Raw genomic sequence first — 24,487 nt, 5'->3', positions numbered from 1 at the left:
CAACAGGGCAGTTAGCTTTTATTTTACGTAAATATGTCGAATGTGCTGCTAGTTAAGTCACTGTGGCTGCCCCCTTAGTACAACAAAGACCTTTTTGCTTTGAAAATTCATGTGAATAAATGCTTAAATCCCTGTATTCTTTAGAGATATGGACGCAAAACAGTTTCGATTCTTGGTTAAAAGCAAAAAAAAAACAAAAAAAAAAAAAAAGAGCAATTAGCTTTTATTTTACGTAAATAAATGTCAAATGTGCTTGTAGTTAAGTCACTGTGGCTTCCCCGTTTGTACAACAAAGAGCTTTTTTCATTGAAAATTCTTATGAATAAATGCTTAAATCCCTGAATTCTTTGTAAATATGGACGTAAAACAGTTTCGATTCCTGGTTAAAGGCATAAAACCGGGAAGTAAGCAGTTATTTGACGTAAATATTTTGATGTATAATGCCAATGCTGTAGCGGCTAATTCCTCCAAATGATTTCTTTCACACCGTTCAAAATGCATGCATGGTACGAAAAAAATAATAATTTCATTGAATCCTCGAACAAATCTCTACTGAGACAATCCTTCCTGTTTGCATTCAGTACAGCTTTCTTAGTTTTTCAACCTAAATCCGGCTATACATTGCTGCATGTGACCGACTGCTAATAAATGAAGGCTTCGGGAAGGCTTCACGCAGTAAATGGCAAAAGTGTCAGGTCAATCATTATGAAGTCTAATATTTTGTATTATTTTCAATAATTATCTAATTATTCAGTAAGATTTAAGCATATTTTTGTATTGTCTATCTAATATGCAAACTTTTTTATTATGTTAAATATTGTGTAGTGTACTTTATTTATATTTGAAGACTTTTTTTTTCTGCTAGTTGTGCCTGTCCCTCTTATTTTTGCATATTTTATGATAGTTTAGCATTTTTGCCTGTCCCTCTTATTTTTGCATATTTTATGATAGTTTAGCATTTTTCTTTTTATATTTTAGCATTTTTTGGGAAGTATTTTGCAATCTAAAAAAATAATTGTCAAATTTGGTATTTTCTGACAATATTTTGGTCCACCATAGGCTTGACGCAATAAATGGCAAAAGTGTCAGGTCAATCATTATAAAGTCTAATATTTGTATTATTTTCAATAATTATCTAATTACTCAGTAAGATTTAAGCATATTTTTGTATTGTCTATCTAATTTGCAAACTTTTTTATTATGTTAAATATTGGGTAATGTACTTTATTTATATTTGAAGACTTTTTAAAAAAAATTCTACTAGTTGTGCCTGTCCCTCTTATTTTGGCATATTTCATGATAGTTGAGCATTTTTCATTTTGTATTTTAGCATTTTTTGGTAAGTATTTTGCAATCTAAAAAAATAATTGTCAAACTTAGTATTTTCTGACAATATTTTGGTCCACCATAGGCTTCACGCAATAAATGGCAAAAGTGTCAGGTAAATCATTATAAAGTCTAATATTTTGTATTATTTTCAATAATTATCTAATTACTCAGTAAGATTTAAGCATATTTTTGTATTGTCTATCTAATTTGCTAACTTTTTTATTATGTTAAATATTGTGTAATGTACTTTATTTATATTTGAAGACTTTTTTTTTTATTCTACTAGTTGTGCCTGTCCCTCTTATTTTGGCATATTTCATGATAGTTGACCATTTTTCATTTTATATTTTAGCATTTTTTGGTAAGTATTTTGCAATTCAAAAAAATAATTGTCAAATTTAGTATTTTCTGACAATATTTTGGTCCACCATAGGCTTGACGCAATAAATGGCAAAAGTGTCAGGTCAATCATTATAAAGTCTAATATTTTGTATTATTTTCAATAATTATCTAATTACTCAGTAAGATTTAAAAGTGTCAGGTCAATCATTATAAAGTCTAATATTTTGTATTATTTTCAATAATTATCTAATTACTCAGTGAGATTTAAGCATATTTTTGTATTGTCGATCTAATTTGCAAACTTTTTTATTAGTATTTTGCATTGAAGTATTTTGCAATCTAAAAAAATAATTGTCAAATTTAGTATTTTCAGACAATATTTTGGTCCACCATAATTTGATGTTTTTCATATTTTTTGTCAAATGTGCATTTTCCGCTCCTTTTTTTTGTCAATTTTTTTGGTATCATTTTAATAATATCTAACATTATTTGGGGGATATTTAAAACATAGTATTTCCAGTCATTATTATTTTAATAATATCTAACATTATTTGGGGGATGTTCAAAACATAGTATTTGCAGTCATTATTCATTTTCATGAGCAAAAAAAAATCCACATTTCTTTGAGCAAAAAAAAAATCCACATTTCTTTGATAAATATTGTGATTACTGACAACTATAATCACAAAGCTCGTTCCCTCACACTGAAAAACTGTGTTAACAATAGGCAGAGCTGCTAAAAAAGCGGCGGGATGTCACTCTCGACTGATTCCCCCCCTTCACTCTCCGGCCGTTGCCTACCCGCCGCAGCCCCCCCTTTAATAACCTTGAATTTTCCGAGTGGCTACAGTTGTATTACCTCTAAAAATATGTGAGGCGAAGAGAGGAACACGGCGCTCGTCCGGCGGAACAATGCTGGCGGTTTGTGCCAGCTAATATTCTCCCTTATCTCCACAGCTCCACACCTCAGCTGGGAAAGAAGAGGGCAGCCGGGTAATTCTTCCGCAAATAGGTAGAGAACAAATATGAAAAAAAAAAAAAAACTATATATAAATATATATGTATGTAAAGATTATCTCCTCAGAAATGCTGCTGAAGCACATTTGCATTCAGGATTTCACACCTTTTATGTATTTTGGGCGAGAGAAGTGGTGAAAATGCTGTTCTGGATCTATTGTGCTATTCACTCCAAGATATATATATATTTTTTTGTGACAAATATTTAATCTTATCGTGTAAGCTTGCAGTTTTTTTTTTTTTCCTCTGCAAAGTGAACAGCAAAAGGGAAGTCGTATGATTATCCACCGAGCATCCACCACTGTGCTTTCAGGACTAAAAAGGACTATTATACAGCAAGAAGCTCGGCAGACTGGACTAATAAATGTCACAGCCTAGGCTATAAGCACAAAATATTGTGGTGTGATCATCCAATAGTGCCTACCAGATGTGATTTCTCTAAGACTGTAAGAGAAGCTAAGCTTCCTCTAAAATGTAAGTGATCATAAGCATTGTGTGTACATGGCATTGACAAATTATTTTCTGCAACGCGCTCAAGTTACAGTGGTATGAAAAATTATCTGAACCTTTTGGATTTTCTCACATTTCTGCATAAAATCACCATCAAATGTGATCTGATCTTTGTCAAAATCACACAGATGAAAAAACTGTCTGCTTTAACTAAAACCACCCAAACATTTATAGGTTTTTATATTTTAATGAGGCTAGTATGCAAACAATGGCAGAAGGGGGGAAAAATAAGTAAGTGAACCATCACATTTAATATTTTTTGACCCCCACTTTGGATGCAATAACTTCAACCAGACACTTCCTGTAGCTGCAGATCATTTTGGCACACCGATCAGGATTAATCTTGGCCCATTCTTCTCTACAAAACTGCTGTAGTTGAGTCAGATTCCTGGGATGTCTGGCATCAATTCCTGTCTTTAGGTCATGCCACAGCATCTCAATGGAGTTTAAGTCTGGACTTGGCCACTCCGGAACGTGTATTTTGTTCTTCTAAAACCATTCTGAAAGTTGATTTACTTCTCTGTTTTGGATCATTGTCTTGTTGCAGCATCCATCCTCTTTTTAGCTTTAACTGTCTGACAGACAGCCTCAGTTTTTCCTACAAAACATCCTGATACACTTTTGAATTCATTCTTCCATTAATGATTGCAAGTTGTCCAAGCCCTGATCAGCAAAACAGCCCCAAATTATGATGCTCCCTCTACCATGCTTCACGGTGGGGATGAGGTGTTGATGTTGGTGAGCTGTTCCATTTTTCCTCCAAACATGACGTTGTGTGTTACTCCCGAACAATTCAACTTTGGTTTCATCGGTCCGCAAAATATTTTGCCAAAACTTCTGTGGGATGTCCAAGTGCCTTTTTTGCAAACATTAAACGAGCAACAATGGGTTTTTTTTAGACAGCAGTGGCTTCGTCCGTGGAGTCCTCCCATGAACACCATTGTTGGCCATACTTTTACATATAGTTGATGTGTGCACAGAGATATTGGACTGTGCCATGTGATTTCTGTAAGTCTTTAGAAGACACTCTAGGGTTCATTTTTACCTCTCTGAGTATTTCTGCGCTGAACTCTTAACGTCATCTTTGGTGGACGGGAGAGAAGCAACAGTGCCAAATTCTCTCCGTTTCTCTGACCATCTTCTCTGACTATTGATTGATGAATATCCAGACTTTTACAGATGATTTTGTATCCTCTCCCAGCTTTTTGCAAATCAACAATCCTTGATCGCAGGTCTTTAGACCGCTCTTTTGACCAAGCCATGATGCACATTAGACCTCTCATCAAGACATTTCTTACCAGGTGTGTGTTTCATAGTGGGCAGCGCAGCTTTAAACCACTCATCAGTGATTGGGCACACATCTGACTTAAAATGTTTGGTAAAAAATTGTTTCAATTGCTCTTTATGTCTCCTGCAGCAGAGGGTTCACTTACTTATTCCCCCACCCCCTCTTGTGTCATTGTTTGCATGCTGTCCTCAGTAAAATATAAAAGCCTATAAATGTTTGGGTGGTTTTAGTTAAAGCAGACACTGTATTTTCATCTGTGTGATTTTGACAAATGTCAGATCACATTTGATGGTGATTTTATGCAGGAATGTGAGAAATTCAAGGTTCAGATACTTTTTCATTCCACTGTATGTTCAGAATCAGCTTCTTCATCACTGTTTACCACGCGGCTTCTAGTTAAACACTGTGGACGCTGTGCATCTCCAGAGTTTAGCGTACATTGTTCCACTACCGAGATGATTGACTTATTTGTCTGAGACTGAATTCCTTTTTGATTGACAGTGAAATGAGCAAATCAGTGATGTTGTCGTATTAACATCCACAGAAGGCATTTTTCAATATTCATTCCGTTGTTCTGAGTGTAACCGGAGGCTTTCATAATCCTGCTAGCGACGCTTGCTCTGTTAAAAACGACTAGCAAACAATTGACTTTCTCTTACTGGTGTTTTTTTTTTTTTTTTTTTTTTAACTGTAGCTGCTTCATGCATTTGGGCAGAAGTTAAATGGCTACAGTATAATTTACTGAAAGCTCAACAAATACACTAGATGGCAATATTTAGTCACAATATACAAAGTCACATTTATCCTTTAAGAATTACAAGTCTTTCTATCTGTGGATCCCTCTCACAGAAAGAATGTTAATAATGTAAATGCCATCTTGAGGATTTATTGTCATAATAAACAAATACAGTACTTATGTACTGTATGTTGAATGTATATATTCGTCCGAGTTTTATTCATTTTTTTCTTAATGCATTGCAAAAATGTATATGATCGGGAAAAATTATCGGGAATGATTGGAATTGAATCGGGAGCAAAAAAACATGATCGGAACAACCCTACTTTTTACATTTCTTACAGTGGCTGCTACTGGCTGGAAAAAAAAACTTCAAATATCCCTCATATCTAATGTGTGTGTGTGTTGTTGGGGGGGTCAAGTCATCAGCCAATCAAATAAGCGTTTAGGAGGGAAATAAATGGACCGGCACATTCAGCAAGTGAAAAGAGGTACATGTAAGTCTGAAGATAATGAAAATAATTCACTTAATAATGTTTGGGTCAGTTATAACAAAATAAAACATATGGGAAGTGTTGAAATTCGCCTCCCCAGACAAGCCGTACGGAAACAGCGACAGCCGAACAAAGTGCCGCTCTGCCGATGCCGCCCCCGCGCGCGCCAACCGGGTATGCGGAATTTCGCGCGTTCATCTCTGATGTTATTTGTCGACAATGGTCAAAAACAAGGCAAAAACAGACGACGGAGGGACAATTCTGGATCCAAAACAAGGCTACATGTTTCCCAGCAGCAAAATCTGTGTTATCTCAGTGTCCAGTGTTTTTAAGTCCTTAATGTTGTGGGCGGTCTGAAGGTGTGTCCGGGCGTTGCTTTGGGATCATCCCTCTCTGGCCGGTTTCGGGCTGTTTAGGTTCGTGCGTGGATGGGATGTGGTTGCCACAGCAACCGATGCTGGTCTTTACGTCCCAAGCGCCTGCTATCAACTTTGTTATCCGGGCTGGCTCTACTTGTTGTCGGACAAAGAGCGCTTTGTCCTTGCAGAACTGATTTGCAAGTTTTGGTGCGTCAATCTTGCTCGTGGCGCACACGTTGGGCTTCTATGATAAGATGGCGTCGTGTATTTATTCTGCTTCTTTTCATTAAACTATGGTGTTCTATCTATTGTACACTAGGTGTGTCAGAGCAGTACAGTCCCATCATAAATATGAGTAATAATACTATTCCCTGATTAATTGTATTCCGTGTGTTCGAGTAATGCAAACAGTTAGACGGTGCCTACGAGAAACGTTTTTTTCCATTTCCCCCTCAGGAGCCCTGATAAGGTGATTAACTTTACTGTGTCAAGGCCACTGAGTGAAGTCTGCCTAGACTAATGCAAACAATTATATGGTGTGTGAGAGAACGGTACCTTTACCCTTCAGAAGACAATCTAAATGACATGCTATTATATAACGCAAATAAGGTTGCTTAAAAGTCGGTGGGGACAATTTGAGCATCCTGAAAAGTTGGTAGTGTTTTGTCCCTACCGTCCCTATGCAAACCTACGCCCTTTCGTCAACTAATAATGAAGTCTATGGCTGAAGTATTTTGTTCCTAAATCTTACCTGTACTTTTCATTGTGCTTGTGCCGCAGGCCTGCCCTTGTTATTCCCCTTGATAGGACGAGGAAGTGATGTCACGCCACCACCACCGCTTCGAACGGGACTACCGGGCACCCTGGGAGCGGCGCGACATCCGCCTTTCGGGCCTCCACAATGGAGGAGCCAATCATAACTGTGCCTCTGCCGTGGTCAACGGCAACAACCGCCCGGGACTCCTTCCTCTCCCCGTAATCCCGTCGCTGCTTCCCACACCGACCGCCGTCGTCGTGACGACGTCGAGCGGCGAAGCGGCCGTCAAGCGGGGCATCGCGGGATCGGTCGCTCCGGCGTCATCCAAGGTAAGAGAACCCCGACTCGCCGCTTCTGTCAAGTTTCTCACCACGGTTAACTTCCCGTCTCCTTTTCTCTGGAAATGTTTCGCCGCTCGCTCACTTGTCGTCATGGTTGGCCTCCGCCTGTCTCTCGGAACTCACCATCCGAACCGCTCCCGTCAACGCCTCGGTTCTTGCCAAACCATTTTTCTCTTCCATCCTCATTTCCTCCGTCTGCCAAGTGCGAGGCTCGTCTTCCCAGCCTAGGCCTCTCTGTGCTAATTTTTTTCCCTTTGATTATGCAAATAGCCTTTCAGTCAGTGACGGTTTGACTTTTCTTTGAATTAAAACAAATGAGAAAGGATAGGGAGAATAGTTTGAGTGATTTGATATGTTTACGGCTATGTGGCCATGGTTATTTTTACTATCAAGGCTGCAAGTGATTCATGTATATCTCCAATTTTACTGCACACCCACCTAAAACCTCATTATGAACACAAACTCTCAACATCCACTATAAAAAGCGCCATCAAAAAAAAATATCAGTGTTTAGAGAAATAACAAACCAGCATGCAACTCTAGACACGAAGACCAATTTTCATGCCTGAGTCTGACTCATTGAACAACTTGTTAAGTGAGGAAGGATTTGTAGCTTAACATCAGTTACTTTAGTTGTAAGCTTAGGCTGTAGTCATGCTAGGCTAGCCTTGGCCAATCACTGTAAGTTCTCTGAAGTTGGGGCTTGCTTTTGACCACAACTTCAGCTGTGGTGGATGCTGGTCTTTCAATGAGGGGAAGCTCAAACTGTGTCCGCTTGTGAGTGCCTTGTCATGGTGGAGAGGCTCAGCTGCACCCCAGCGTGTGCACGGCAATAGACCACTATCCTCGGCTTGGGCTCGGCCAGTGACACGCTCCTCCAACGTCAGCCGGTTTGCCGGCTGTTATTCTCCAACTGCTTCTCCGTCAAACGAGACGAACTCTTCTGCCCGCAGCAGAGGAACGACGAGCTGTAACTTGCTCACGGCGGGGGTAGGGGGGTTTGCCGATCGGCAAAGACAACCTGTTACGTCCCACGGATGGCTCGCTAAGGGCGTAACATATAACGAGCCACACAAATGTACAAGTGGACACAAATTTATTTACACAAAAATCAAACTCGCAATGAATATGTACAAAATGTGGATGAAGCGCGGCTTCAGGGTAAGCCCAGGCCAAAACAACAAACAAAAGGAATCTACATTTAAACCCCACCCGCTAACTAAACCCTGATCATGAAAAAGAACAAAGAAAAGACAGCCACTAACCTAGCTTCCTACGCTATACAAAACAGGAGAAAACGGGTTGAACAGAAATGGCGACTTACCCCTACTTGCTTTAGTGCTCTTATTTACAGTGGTGAACAAAAAAGATCCAATAAGGAATAAACACAAAAGACCTCACTGAAAAAGCGGGAGTGTATCAGACTAGTGATCAAATGCAAACGGCGTGAATGGCAAGCAAACAGCTGGCGAGGAGGACCGCGGCAGAATGCTGTCAAATGCGACCTCCCAGAGCGTTGACAGCGGCAGGTTTAAGAAGCGTGGCGCCTTTCTTCGTGGCCAATATGCGGCGGCGACGTCGTCGGTCCGTCGGCGTCGATCAGCTTTCGTCACAGTGGGAGAGGAAGCAGCCAGCTGGTGGAGGCGATGATCAGCTGACTGGAAGAGTCTCAGAAAATTAACTATTGAATGGCCAGGGGCTGTCACACAACTGACAACCCCGCCGCCATTTGAAATAATCCGGGGTAGTTTTTTTGTCTGATTTTTCGCTTCGAAAGGCGAGGATTTGGAAACGCTGCTCGTTTCGGGTTAGCATGTTGGCTAGTTGTCACACCTCCTGGTTTGTTTACGCTCTCCGAAGCCGGGGCAGGAAAATGACAAAAGCCAGACTAACTACGGTGGTATAAAATATCGTTTGTGAGGTGCAAGAAGTCGTCAGTTTTTACCATTATGGAGTAATTTTGCCATATCTTACTGAATAAATGCATTTTTAATATTTCATATTCCATTTAGCGCAAGACTGTTATTTGTCATGACCATGCCATTTATTTAGCAATTAGGGAAAAATACTTGGATAAAAAAAATATCCCGCAAAAATATTGGAGGAGAGCGATTGAAACAATGACATTTTCCTCAATTTGAATAATTCCCCTTCAATTGGCTGAATTCTAAATCGGACGAAACCATGACCCTGCCGACGTCATCCTCCTGTTGGGGACGCTAGAGCCCTATAATGGTAGGTGTGGCTAAACGGCAGATTAAAAGACTAATTTCTCGTTATCTGCGCTTTACCAAATTGTTGTATATAGTCGAATTGTCTCAAAATATCAGACGAGACAAAATATGAGATTCCAGGTATTTTATGTCATGGTTTGTTTGTCCAACTTTTCAGTGCATCAAAAAATCTCAGACTCTTTTAAATAACGTTACATTTTTATAAACAACATACAATCCTTGTTATTTGTTCTGTAATTATTTTATTTTATACATTTTTTAAAAACGTTTTTTTATTATTATTATTTTCTATACACGAGATGTGCCGGATCTGCCTAAATAAGTCCCGGAACACAAGGAGGCCAAAATCAACCCCTGCTTATTCCCCTCCCATACCAATTTACAGTGGGGCAAATACGTATTTCGTCAACCACCAATTGTGCAAGTTCTCCTACTTGAAAACATTAGAGAGGCCTGTAATTGTCAACATGGGTAAACTTCAACCATGAGAGACAGAATGTGGAAAAAAAAAAAAAAAAAAAAAGAAAATCACATTGTTTGATTTTTAAAGAATTTCCATATTAGAGTGGAAAATAAGTACTTGGTCACCAACAAACAAGCAAGATTTCTGAATGTCAAATAGATCTAACTTCTTCTAATGAGGTCTAACAAGGCTCCACTCGTTACCTGTATTATTGGCACCTGTTTCAACTCATTATTAGTATAAAAGACACCTGTCCACAACCTCAGTCAGTCACACTCCAAACTCCACTATGGCCAAGACCAAAAAGCTGTCGAAGGACACCAGAGACAAAATTGTAGACCTGCACCAGGCTGGAATCAGAATCTGCAATAGGTAAAACGGTTGGTGTAAAGAAATCAACTGTGGGAGCAATTATTAGGAAAAGGAAGACACACAAGACCACTGATAATCTCCCTCGATCTGGGGCTCCACGCAAGATCTCACCCCATGGCGTCAAAATGATAACAAGAACGGTGAGCAAAAATCCCAGAACCACACGGGGGGACCTAGTGAATGACCTGCAGAGAGCTGGGACCACAGTAACAAAGGCTACTATCAGTAACACACTGCGCCGCCAGGGACTCAAATCCTGCACTGCCAGACGTGTCCCCCTGCTGAAGCCAGTACACGTCCAGGCCCGTCTGCAGTTCGCTAAAGAGGATCTGGATGATCCAGAAGAGGACTGGGAGAATGTGTTATGGTCAGATGAAACCAAAATAGAACTTTTTGGTGGAAACACAGGTTCTCGTGTTTGGAGGAGAAAGAATACTGAATTGCATCCGAAGAACACCATACCCACTGTGAATCATGGGGGTGGAAACTTCATGATTTGGGGCTGTTTTTCTGCAAAGGGACCATGACGACTGATCTGTGTAAAGGAAAGAATGAATGGGGCCATGTATCGAGGGATTTTGAGTGAAAATCTCCTTCCATCAACAAGGGCATTGAAGATGAGACATGGCTGGGTCTTTCAGCATGACAATGATCCCAAACACACAGCCAGGGCAACAAAGGGGTGGCTTCGTAAAAAGCATTTCAAGGTCCTGGAGTGGCCTAGCCAGTCTCCAGATCTCAACCCCATCGAAAATCTGTGGAGGGAGTTGAAAGTCCGTGTTGCCCAACGACAGTCCCAAAACATCACTGCTCTAGAGGAGATCTGCATGGAGGAAGGGGCCAAAATACCAGCAACAGTGTGTGAAAAGCTTGTGTAGAGTTACATTAAAGGTTTGGCCTCCGTTATTGCCAACAAAGGGTACATAACAAAGTATTGAGATGAACTTTTGGTATTGACCAAATACTTATTTTCCACCATGATTTGCAAATAAATTATTTAAAAATCAAACAATGTGATTCTGTCTCCCATGGTTGAGGTTTACCCATTTTGACAATTACAGGCGTCTCTAATATTTTCAAGTGGGAGAACTTGCACAATTAGTGGTTGACTAAATACTTATTTGCCCCACTGTAATTTCCGTCGTCTGTGTTCATAGCTAGCTAAAAGGTCGCCAAAGTTTAGAGTTAGACTTGGGACTGATCATTCATTGCCAGAGTCGTTGCTGAAGGTAAGGAGCTAATCTCAGACCATGAATCAGCTTCGTCACTCCATGTTTAATCCACTCCATAGCCATAACCTTTCTGCCAGCTAGTTCAGGCATTGGCAGCCAGTCCGTGCGAGGCATCGGCTACTTTTCTCTTACAAGAGGACATTCCTTGGGTTTTCCAAGTTGACTCATTTGGTTAAAACAAAGTTTATGGCATCGATCTCCTCTCCCGGGAGGTAAACACGGCCGTTGTAATTTAAGAGTTCCCGCTGAACGCACAGGTTGCAAATCGTAAATCTGCATTGGCATCGGCCCAATCGTTACGTGCTCTTGCTACGGTCGTTGTCATTATTCAAGTGCAATTAGGTGACATTCCTATAAAGGCACTTATTATATTTGAGGTAAGGGGAATGCGAGTGCCTCACCGCAGCGCTCTTCCCAGGATGCCACTTTGTTTGTTTTTACCGGAACTTTCTCCCACCTCCTCTTCCTGTGTAGAGGTTTTCAACAGCTCTTTGCTAAATGGGCAACGGAGAGCAACCGTGTCTAAAAGGCAAACTGCTCGTCTCGGCTTTAATTACGGCACGGGCCTCTCAGGAGCCAGCCAACACCTCCGGTGCCTGGCTTTCCATCTCAGCTCCCCACATGTACCCTCTGCCATTCGGTCAAATCGGATAAAAGCTGCTGGCAAGTCCAAAATTCCTATTGGGAGCTTCCGACACGTGTAAAAGCGATGCTCCGTAATCTTTCGCAACCAATCACAGGGCGGATTGGCGCGACATGGGACAAGACGGCTTTTACTTTCACCTGTGCGGGAGTGTGAGTGCCTGTGCGACAAGCGCACCATCTGGCATTATTGTCCGTTACCGATGTAAAGTTAACCGCACGGAACAGCAGCCTGTAGTTAATTCGCAGCGACGTTTTTTTTTCTCCCCCGGTCCCAAGTCGCTCCGTTAATTATTTGTCAACGGTTTTCCATGCTGTTGTCGCATTCATAAAAAAATCATGCCCTCCTCTTAAAGAGGCCACGTTCATCGACATAAAAACACCACAGTCAAGCATTTACGGCAATATAACTTTCATGCAAACATCGTAAAAGTTTAACAAGATGCGTCTTCATCCTTTTTAAGTGCTGGACTATAAATCAAATGCATTAAATGGGAGTCGCTGGGATGGAATTACTTTGACCCACGGGCCTAGATGGAAACTCGGGTTGAGAATCTCTGGCATGAAGCCGATTCGATATGTATCTAGATACACAGTTTACTATTCGATTAAAAAAACGATACATTCTTAAGGCCGAGCGATTCGATACGATTCGATAAAGTTTAAGAACGATACGGTTCGATGCAGAGCGAAAACGATACGATAGTAAACATTTGTTGTGTGTGTTAGTACAGTATTTTAAACATATAAAAAAGTAGGGCTTTCAAAATTATCGCGGTAACAGGCGGTAATGAATTTTTAAAATTAATCATGTTAAAATTTTTGACGCAATTAACGCACAAATGCCCCGCTCAAACAGATTAAAATGACAGCACAGTGAAACGTGTACTTGTGTTTTTCGGAGTTTTGGCACCCTCTGCTGGCGTTTGGATGCGACTGATTTTATAGGCTTCAGCACCCATGAGCATTTTGTAAGTAATTATTGACATCAACAATGTCGGGCTACTAGTTTATTTTTTTGATTGAAAATTTTACAAATGTTATTAAAATGAAAACATGAAGAGAGGTTTTAATATAGAATTTCTATAACCTGTACTAAAAATTGTTTTTTAAGAACTACAAGTCTTTCTATCCATGGATCGCTTTAACAGAATGTTAATAATGGTATTGCCATCTTGTTGATTTATTGTTATAATAAAGAAATACAGTACTTATGTACGGTATGTTGAACGGATATATCCATCTTGTGTCGTATCTTTCCATTCCAACAATAATTTACAGAAAAATATGGCATATTTTATAGATGGTTTGAATTGGGATTAATTAATTTTTAAGCTGTAATTAACTCGATTAAAAATTTTAATTGTTTGACACCCCTTGTTATCATAAATAAATGATAAATTATGCTTTACCACTGGTATAATTGGGGGAATAAAAACATGGCATTTTAGACTGACAGGTCTATAATCATTACTTTAACCTTATACAGAGCAAAGTCATTCACTTATGCCTGTGCTTCCACATTTTTTTTTATTCCTCATCACTGTCTATGTTTTTTGAAGGGCAGATTTTTCTTGAGGAAGATCAACTGATCCACATGTTCATGTTTAAGTAGACTGCATTTCGTGGAAACAATATGCCGCCCTTTCCACCATTGTAGTGGGTTATTTTTTAGGGTTAAAAACTCACGATCTCTGTACCACTTCACAGTAGGTCTGTCCCATGCGAACAGATCTGGCTGCCTTTGTCACTTCAAAGTCCGAGTTTTGTTTTCCTGGGTGCGTTGAAAATCAATCGCTGCACGTCGCTGGCGTGGTGCGCAAACTGTCCATTGTTTTAGCATGTTGCTTCGTTGCCACTACTAGTTTAGTTTTGGGCTGTAAAGAAAACGCTACGGAGCGTGCGTTGCAGGTTTTTTTTTTTTAGCTCTCGCGTTATGACACGCCCGTGACGATCGGGTAATGACGGTGACTACGAGCGGTTCTGCCGAAAAGAATTGGAAACTGAGACAACCACGACGGCGGTCACATTCTAAGTGCGCTGTGTGGTGAATGACACAAGCGCAGCATGTGAGGTAAAAGCTATATTATTATCATATTAAGCAATGCATTGTACTATGCATTAGAAGCTAATTCTTGTGCTCGCGATAGCCGAATTCTATCTCTACTATCGGTTCATTGAATATTTAATGGCTAATTACTGTCGAATGGTAACTTTACTATCGATACAGCTGTATCTCTCATCTGTAAAACCGGATATCCGGTCGTATCGGTTTATCGTTCTCAAGCTTACTGTTTACTGTGTCTAAAAATGATCATAGCAGACAGCTGGAAGCCAAATCAATTCAGACGCCACTTAAGACCCCAATCTCATTGATAAGCCGCTTGGTTGTTTTTCAGCGAAAACGTGCCGAATATTGCCAACAATCGTCCCGCTTTGTCAGTGTTATATCAGTAAACCAGTGAGCACTGTTAGCATGCTCAGTGCAAAATAACCCCACACCATTGCAAACCGGAGGTGACACTGTGAGCAGCGAAAATAAAAACTGTCCTTCGTTCCAAAGACACTTTTTTTTTTTCTATTCAGTTTTGTTTTTTCGGTCAAAGTTTTTGGCATATTGTCCTCATGTGTTAATGTTTCAAATCAATTTGAATTTGTTGTTATTTACTGATTTTATTTTTCAGTATCAAATGGTTAAAAATGTACCTTGAGTGTATTTTTACAGTTTGGATGTGACTTTTTAACTAATTCAGGCAAATTGATGTACGTTAAGTCTTTTCTGTTACAAACAAAACAATGTCAATCAAGTGATACTTTATAAATTGATGTTATTTTCTCTAATAGAAAAAAAGGACACAATGTGAGGCACAGGCGTTGGTATAATAGTAATATTATAGACAAATGATACTGTTTACGGTGGCGGCAGAGTTTGGGGGGCGTGAAACATTTACGTCTTCCTTGGGGGGGGTGTAACAAAAATAATTGCACTAAACTTGTGATTATGACTTTTGATTTCAAAGTTGGTGCAGGCTTTTCATTTTTTTTTTTACTTTAAAAAAATACTACTTGATAATCATTTTTAAACAGGGGTCAACACATCAGTATGATTACCGCATTTCTTTTGATAAAGGTGCACACGAGCACTGGCACTTTATTTTTTGTGACTTGTTTTTCATGTAATAATTGAAGAGATGAAGAAGAAAATGCGGCGGTCGCACCTTGGCGGAGTGCGTTAATATTCATAAGGCGATTAATCACTTACATAAATGAGTCGTGCACCTAAAAAAGAAAAAAAAAAAGTCTTCCTCGAAGCAGCCAAATATAAAACTAGCGTGGCGACGCGGCGGCTTAAAAGATGAGCTCTTTATTCATGCAAATTAAAGGCGAATAAAAACACAGGTATCGCACTGGTGAAGACTTTGTCTTGAGATGTGGAAATGTACAAATACTCTGTCCTTCTATAGAAGTACAGTCCCTGACAAAAGTCTTGTGGCTCTTCCATTTTGTAGAAACAATTGCTAATAACCTGATTTTTAATGATTCAATTGGTCAGAAATGGCTCATATGAAAGCTAAGACCCTCCCAAATGATGTTGAATGTACAAAAATTAGGGCTGTCAAATGATTAAAAATTTTAATCGAGTTAATCACAGCATAAAAATTAATTAATCGTAATTAATCGCAATTCAAACCATCTCTAAAATATGCCATATTTTCCCCGTAAATTATTGTTGGAATTGAAAGATAAGACATAAGACGGATATATACATTCAACATACTGTACATAAGTACTGTATTTGTTTATTATAACAATAAATCAACAAGATGGCATTAACATTATTAACATTCTTTCTGTTAAAGGGATCCACAAGAAAGACTTGTAGTTCTTAAAAGATAAATGTTATTACAAGTTATACTAATTCTATACTAAAACCCCTCTTAATGATTTGTAAAATTTTCTATCATAAAATAAACTACACTAACTTAGTGCTGCAACGATTAATCCATTAACTCGAGTATTCGATTAGAAAAAAAAAGATTCAAATTAAATTTTGCTGCTTCGAGTATTCGTTTAACTAAAGTGGCATTGTAATGGTTTGTTTTGAAAATGATTGCAATTAGGTTTTACTGATTTGAGTGGATACACTGCCTTGTAGTCTGCCTCATTTCACATGGCTGAATCCAGCTGTTCCCTATTAAGACCAACTAAGCTAGGTTTTTGTTTGAGCTAATTTTTTTTTTTTTATGCATTCGTAATTTAGTTTAAAAGTATATTTAGCCAATTTTTGTGGGAATATGTGTCTGAACCATTTGTTAACAGCATTGTAAAAAAAAATAAATAAATAAAAAATTACTATCTTATAGCATTTAAGTTAGCGGACTTTTGCTATGTAAGTTAGCCAATTGTTCTTTTGTTGTACATAGATCCTTATTTATTTATTCTTTTTTTTAAATATTTTTTTATACCAATTGGTGGTCAGCTTAGGTGTTTTAATTTTTTATGTTCCTTATCCGATTACTCGATTATTCGAACTGACTAGTTCATCGATTAATCGACTACTAAAATAATCGATAGCTGCGGCCCTACACTAAATACACCCCAAGGTGTCAATGGCGAGTTTTAAATTAAATTAGAAATCAAGCCAAATAGTGTGTTTTGTCCCTCGACTGACGCCGTAGTTTCCTGTTTACTGGTCCATCCATTGTAATTCACGTCATTTGATTGCTGGCTTCACAACGTACTTGACCTCTGATAGTTTGTAGTATATTGTGAATAAATATTGCCATCCAATGTATTTGTTGAACTAAACAAAATGTTTGAATAGAGTTTGACCAAAGTCTTGAGTAAGTTTTATGTGTATGTTGCATAGCTATTTTGATTGGGAATGCCAGTTCTGTTTGCACTTTTGTTTAACTGTGTGAGAATAGGGCCTCATTAATACAGATTTTCTTTTTGTGAACATTTTTTTTTGTTTTTTTTGAGCGATATTATTTTTGTTGTGCTTTCACTAAATAATACTCACAGTGGGGAGAACAAGTATTTGATACACTGCCAATGGGTTTTCCCATTGGCAGTGTATCAAATACTTGTTCTCCCTACTGTATGTTTGTTGTGAAGGAGTAGCCGAAGCTTACGGCAATAAACGTCGCGGTCCAATGAATGCCGGTGTCCACTCACCTTTTGTAATATTCTGATATAGAATTATCCGAGTCACCTTGAAGTGAACGTGGCGCCAACTTGTTGTTTACTCATATGACGCAGGAGTGAGTTAGAGTTATGGCCTGCCGAGAGCCGTAAGCTTTGTTAATGTTAAAGCTGAATGTGCTAATAAAGAAACAAAGTGCCAGCACGTCGTGTGTGGTATACCTTTATTTTGAAAGAGCACAAAACAAGACACCTTTCTCTGCCTCTTAGCTCTCAAGTGCGTCATTGTAATCTGTTTGAGGCAATGCATGAGCGGGTCATTCCGCGCATGCGTTAAATGCGTTAAATATTTTAACGTGAATATTTTAACGTGATTAATTGAAAAAATGAATTACCGCCCGTTAATTTGTTAAATTTGACAGCCCTAACAAAAATATATTTGTTTCACTGAAAAAAGAGTTATCATTTAAATGACAACATAAAGGTCCAATTTTGGCAAGACAAAAGTTTTGTCGCCTACAGAAAGTAGTGTGAAAATTGAACAAAAAATGTACTTCAAATACAAAAATATGTTACATAACATAAGCGAATTAAGTAGTGGTGCTGTGAGATCCAAATTTAATATTTTGTATGACTTCCATGGGCTTGAAGGACTGCATCCATGCGGTTCGGCAAGGATTCATACAATATATTGATGTCGTCAGGAACATCAAAGAAAGCAGTCTTGCATGCCTCCCAGAGTTCATCAACATTCTTGGGTTTCGTCTTCCATGCTTCCTCTTTCATCCTGTTCATGTCTGGTGACTGGGCTGGCCAGTCCTGGAGGATCTTGATCTTCTTTGCCTTGAGGAACTTTGAGGTAGAGATTGAAGTATGCGATGGAGCACCATCCTGCTGCAGAATTTGTCCCTTTTTATGCTTAGGAATGTAAGAGGCAGCTAAGATTTGTTGATATTTCAGACTATTTATGTTGCCTTCCACCCTGCAGATTTTGCACACCCCCATACTGGATGTAACCGCAAACCATGATTTTGCCACCACCAAACTTCACCGTTTTCTGAGTGAATCTCGGATCCATGCGGGCTCCAGTAGGTCTGCAATGTTTGCGGCGACTGTGGTGTAATTCAATGGAAGATTCATCTGAAAAATCCACCTTTTGCCACAAAACAGTGAAATGGCAGCCATTGTGTTAACTTATTTGGTCAAAAATAAACTGGTCCAGCCCACATTAGGTCTAATTGCCATGAAAGTGGCCCGCATACCAAAATGAGTTTGACACCCCTGCTAATAACAGCCCTTCAACATAACAGAGTATGTTTCACAGTGTATATTTTTTTGTGTACAGATGCAGCAAAGTATCACCAGAACATAACAAAAGTTTTTGTGACCACTGTGGGTTTACCAGAGAGGTACTAACTCTTGTGCGGGTGCATTAATCATAAAAAAAGTGAGACAAAAATTTGCCAAACTGCATTATGACTAGCCACAAACCTTCAGGGAGAATGTCCTATGCTTTGGCTTTAACGTGCGTGATAAAGAGCTTTCTGGGGACATTCTGCAGAGGTACCCACACATAAGCTTTTTTATTGTATCCGAACGAGGTAATGATGCCGCTGGAGGCCAGAAGGATGGACGGACCGGTCGTCGTCTTGTCAGAGCGCTGCGGCGAGTACCAGGCAGCACACCGGCAATCCCTGTTCGCTTTGTCGGCAGGATCTCGTCATGTGAAACAACCGAGGCGCCTTGAGCCGCTAAGTCCCCGAAGGGAAGGTGGGATGTTCAAGGAGTTACAGTGGAATAAGACAGAACACCCTCCCTTTTTCCCAAAGCTTATTGAGCTGTCAGGTTGCAGTCCAGCCGGAGAATATTGATTTTTCTGTCACATGTCCGAATCTGGTCCAAATTTTTAACTTTTTTTTAATACTTCAGAAACTTCTACAATATCCTCAATTTATTAATCTATTAATTTCTCTTATTGCATTATTTTGGGGCCATTTAATTTGTTTAGTTTAGAATATTAACACATCATTTAAAGTATACTATACATAGTACATACAGATACAGTATATGTTTATATAATTAAATGTGCAAAAAGGACACTCCAAGGAAGCTATTTAGAAGCTTTCAGTAGGGGGCTCAGTTTTCCACAAATTAACCGAGTAATCAGATTTGGAACATTTAATGCGTTGCAGAATAAATTTTAGTAGATCTAAAACAAAGGCTTGCTAAAATTGCACTTTGAAAAGAGCATAAAATGCAAATACGAAATAAAATTCTGGAGTGTTTCTTCAAACTATGCAGAAGTGCACTTTCATTTCATAAGAGCTTTTAATGCATTTAGAAATAAATGAAATTACCTGATCTTAGTTTCAAACGATATAGAAAATTAATTAAAAAAAAAAAGTCCGCTAGCTTAAATGCTACAAAATGCTAACATTATTTTTACAATGCTCTTAGTAGAGATTGTGCAAACATATATCGCTATTAAAAAAATATGCTAAATATAACTTTAAACTAAATTACGAATGCATAAACAATTATATTAGCTCAAGCAAAAACTTAGAACCTTATGTTGGTCTTAATAGGGAGCCGCTAATTTCATGTTATACAGTACGTTATATATCGTATTCTCTGTTGCCACTAGAGGGCAGTGTATCCACCCAAATCAATAAAACTAAATGCAAACACCCCCCGCCCCCCCCTCAAAAAAACCCATTACAACGCCTCTCTAATAAGCAAATCTTCAAAGTTTTTTTTCTAATCGAATTACTCAAGTTAATCGATTAATCGTTGCAACAATAGACAACATACACAGACACACAATTCACGAGAAGAATTTCAAAATTCTGTCATGTTGGATTGATGCGAATTCTAGTCGTAATGTTATCTAAAGAATCAGCATATCAGACATACATTGCTAGCTGGTGAAGGAATCTGACCTTTTTGCCAGATTGCCAGAATCACGCCAGCCGTACTGCCGGAACCACACTAACGCAATTCCAATGACTCGGGCCGGCCGAACGCAACAACCCGGCCAAAAGGCCAAACTCCGGGCGTTCATCTTTGACTTAACCCCTTGTACTGACTCCATTTTAAAAGCTGGAAAAAAGGCTATGAAACACAAGTTGACTATTTATTCCAGAAAGGCAGCAATCATACAGCTCAGAGAGACCTGGACGAGGAGGCAAACTGCATTCCAGGTCACCATATCTCAAGTCAACAAACGATTCCAGAGAAAAATGACAACGATTAGTTAAATGGAACGTGACATTTTAAGGATTTCATCAAGTTCGTTGCATATCTGTGGTCCTGTATACACAATGCTAAAGCTTGTACACTTTAGTCTTTTTTCCCCATTACTATTCCCTTCGCTAGCTAGGAGTTGAAGTTTGAGTTTTTTCTTTAAAATGGAAATGGAATGTGACATTTTAAGTATTTGATCAAGTTCGTTCCAAATCTGTGGTCCTCTATACACAATGCTAAAGCTTGTACACTTTAGCCTTTTATTTTCCCCATTACTATTCCCTTCACTAGCTAGCGAGGTGAGCTTTTAGTTTTTTCTTTAAAATGAAGATGGAATGTGACATTTGAAGGATTTCATCAAGTTTGTTCCTGTTGACCTTTGAGTTTTTTCTTTAGAATGGAGATGGAATGTAACATTTTTAGGATTTCATCAAGTTCATTCCAAATCTGTGGTCCTCTATACACAATGCTAAACCTTGTACACTTTAGCCTTCTTTTTTCCCCACTACTATTCCCTTCACTAGCTAGCTAGCTAACTAGCGAGTTGAGCTTTGAGTTTTTTTTCTTTAAAATGGAGATGGAATGTAACATTTTTAGGATTTCATCCAAGTTTGTTCCAAATCTTTGGTCCTCTATACACATTGCTAAAGCTTGTACACTTTAGCTTTCTTTTTTTCCCCATTACTATTCCCTTCACTAGCTAGCTAGCTAGCTAGTGAGTTGAGCGTTGAGTTTTTTTCTTTAAAATGGAGATGGAATGTGACATTTTAAGGATTTCATCAAGTTCGTTCCAAATCTGTGGTCCTTCTTCCTTCTCTTATCCCCCCCACCACCCAGCGATTTAGATTTTTTTTTTTTTTTTTTTTTGTAGAATAGCTGTACCGAGGAGCACATTTAGTGAAAATTTGGCCAGATTTGATAACTTTTTCTGCTTCATCTGCATCGTGTCAGTGTTGCAAAGTTCCACAATACTGTTTAAAAAGCCATTTTAAGCTTATGGACTCAACCTGCTGGGCCAACACCATTAATATAACTCAGAAAGAAATGAGAGGAGACAATAAATAAGTTGTGTTGTTACCACGGGGGACCGGACAGGCCTCATAATGAAGACGTAGTGTGTGTATGTGTGTGTGCTCGTGTATATGCGTGACACTGCGCGGCCGTTTCTGTGCTAGAGCGCGATTCATTAAGCTCATTTAAATGAGGTCGTTATGCCAATGAAATGAGGCCCTATATATTTGGAAGCGGGTCCAAAAAAACAACTCGGAAGTTGAATATGTGTGTGCGCGTTCCTAGGGGAGGTCTGCATCACCGTCAAGTACGCCTTGGCGCTAGCATTAAGTGCAATAACCACTGTAGCATCCTGATAGCGCTCTATGAACAACTTGACAATAGCGGCTATTAGGATGCTTTAATTAGCTCTCACCCAGCTTTAAATAACAAGTAACGACCGCCTACCCCCACACGACACACAGTGCACACACATACAAGTGATTGGCCTCTCATTAAGGTGTTCTCGATACAGTGTTGGGCTGACATGTGACATGGTGCAAACGAGCCCCTGTAGGTTCACGTTTTCAACCTGTGGAACTAAAAACAAAAATAGCAGTCATAAAAAAAATAAAAACTTTTATGGACCATGTCATGACCCACGATAGAAAGTCTGACTTTCTGTTTTTTCTCATTTCTAAACAATTCCTCCCTCAGGAAATAATGGGAAGGGAGTTCATCCGTTCTAGAAGTTTCTCAGCTATGATGACCTTCAATATGAGTGACCGAAGTGAAAAGTTTTTCTGAGACACCTGCTAAATTCAGTTGCTTTGACTTCTGACTCTGACAGTAATAATTAGGAAACATTCTTTCTGGCTTCAAGCTGTTTATTTTCACTCTCAGACGAAGGTTACTGTCAAATGAAATGAAATTAAGACAAGTAAACCATGTGAATTTAAAATAGGGAAACCTCATTGGTAGAGCCGGCCGGCCCGATAACCGTAACCCTTGATTTTTATTTTTTTGTATGTGAAAAGGGATTTTAAAATTAATTTTCATAATATTATTATAATTTTACTCAAACCTGAATTAATTAGGTCATATTTAAGTGATATAAGTAAATAAAATTACCGTATTGGCCGAATATAAGCAACCCTGATTATAAGACGACCCTTTTTCAAGACTCAAGTTTGAAATAAGACTTTTTGAACACCAAATTAATTTTTATACAGAAAATAATTACACAGTACATCCGAAACAAATGATTGTAACAATATATGTGAGAGAAAAAGCATGTTATTTTGCCTCATTCAAATCTTAATATCTGAACATTTAAATATGTAAACTAAAGTGCAATCACATTCGTAAATGAATGGCTTCTGGTTTTTGAAATGTAAATAAACCAGTCTATTGTGATAAACAACAAAATTGCAATAACTGCATTAACCATCAAAGTGAAATCTAACTGTAACTGTAGTCTTGAAACAAATCTGAATAAGGAAAAACATTGCAATAAAATAATGCAAACTGGTTAAACTTGAGAGTAGCTGAGTCGCTTCAATGATATCTGGCACCATCTAGCGTCGTGAATGGGTATAACATCTAGACCGCGAATATAAGACGACCCCCACTTTTTCAGTCTTATTTCAATGCAAAAAACACTGTCTTATATTTGGGCCAATACGGTAACATCTATCCTGCTAAATTTAAAACTGTATACTTTAACCCTTAAGGTCCTGAGCCTTTTTTCTTTCGTGTGTGTGTGTGTGTGATTTTGGACCTCCCTGAAGTTGCCCTCCCATGAGACGCAAATTTATCGAAAAATTATGTCATTCGTTTGTTCCAGGTTTGTGCTGGAAAAAAGAAATTGTGCTGCAAACGTTTTTGAGATATTCACAATACTTCTAAAAGTCAATCTGAGGTCAACCAGCCCCCCATTTTGATTAAAAATGGCTAAAAATGGTGTGCTACGTTCGTGCTGGTTTGTGGTGTCAAAATTTTTGTTTGTGCTGCAATCGTTTTTGAGATATTGTGATGTTAATTACGAGTGATGACTAGGCATGTGCCAATTACCAGTTTCAAGGGATACTGAATGAAAACGTCAATGTTTCAAAACTGCAAAGATTTTCCATCATACCATTCCATCATAGGGTATTAGCAATTTTTTATGTCCCAAAAATTAATGGAGAAATCCCTCGCTTTCAGCTGCAAGGCTCAATCCTCCCCCACCGGTTGTTGCTCAGTTTCAGTGAGTCAGCTGTGCTACACGATGGCTGGAGGTGTTGAAACTCCGAAACTTTTTCGCCCCATCGAAGAAAGCAAAATCGCTGGTATTGGATTACTTCGGCTACAAAAAAGTTACAGACGGCCGCGGCTTAGAGGAGGGCCAACCGACATGTAAAACATGTTTGCGGAGGGTGTCTGCCGAGGAGGCAATACCTCCAATATGATTTCGCATTTATACTGAATTAAGGGTTTGTCAACACTGTCATGAACGTTTGAACCACCAGCTACAAGAGTTATCTCCAGCGTGTTTAGTATGTCTAGCGGTGGTAAATGTTAAGAAATAGAGTGTGTGTATAATGTAAACATGATACGAGTCATACACACGTGCTTTTTATGGAAAACAATTATTTTTGTTCTGATGGTAATAATGTTGAGCTGTGGCTTTGGGTTTGGCTCACCTAGAAAACTCAACTCCAACGTGTTTAGTGTGTCTAACGGGGGTAAAACGTGGTGTTTTTTTCTCTCTGGCAACTGCGTTGAGAAAAAGAGTGTGTGTATAATGTAAACAATATTACGAGTCATACACATGTGCTTTTTATGGAAAATAACTCAATTATTTTTGCTCTGATGGTGATAATTTTGCGGTGTGGGTTTAGGCTCACCTAAAGGACTGCGTTTATTTTAATTTAAAATATTTCGGTTATTTTCTTGTCATTTTGTAAAATTTATTTTAACTTAACATTATACCTATATTCCAATTTGCTTAA

At 38.8% G+C, this 24,487-nt stretch overlaps 1 protein-coding gene across 3 annotated transcripts in view; it reads left to right on the top strand.

Moving 5' to 3' along the window:
- Nucleotides 1-24,487, top strand: part of LOC130907439 (kelch-like protein 29) — a 501,705-nt gene that overhangs the window by 169,166 nt on the left and 308,052 nt on the right. For 2 of the 3 annotated variants that reach the window (XM_057822529.1, XM_057822530.1), the window contains exon 3: nt 6,856-7,161. In XM_057822529.1, the coding sequence (XP_057678512.1) occupies nt 6,895-7,161 (267 nt within the window). In that variant the 5' untranslated portion in view covers nt 6,856-6,894. Of the gene's footprint in view, nt 1-2,629; nt 2,684-6,855; nt 7,162-24,487 lie in introns of those variants that run through there. The other variant, XM_057822531.1, reaches the window with a different exon arrangement.

Source organism: Corythoichthys intestinalis, chromosome 19 (genome assembly GCF_030265065.1).
Source record: "Corythoichthys intestinalis isolate RoL2023-P3 chromosome 19, ASM3026506v1, whole genome shotgun sequence".
NCBI classification, from domain to species: domain Eukaryota; kingdom Metazoa; phylum Chordata; class Actinopteri; order Syngnathiformes; family Syngnathidae; genus Corythoichthys; species Corythoichthys intestinalis.
The sequence above is the reverse complement of the archived record's forward strand: the minus strand, read 5'-3'. Positions and strand labels throughout refer to the sequence as shown.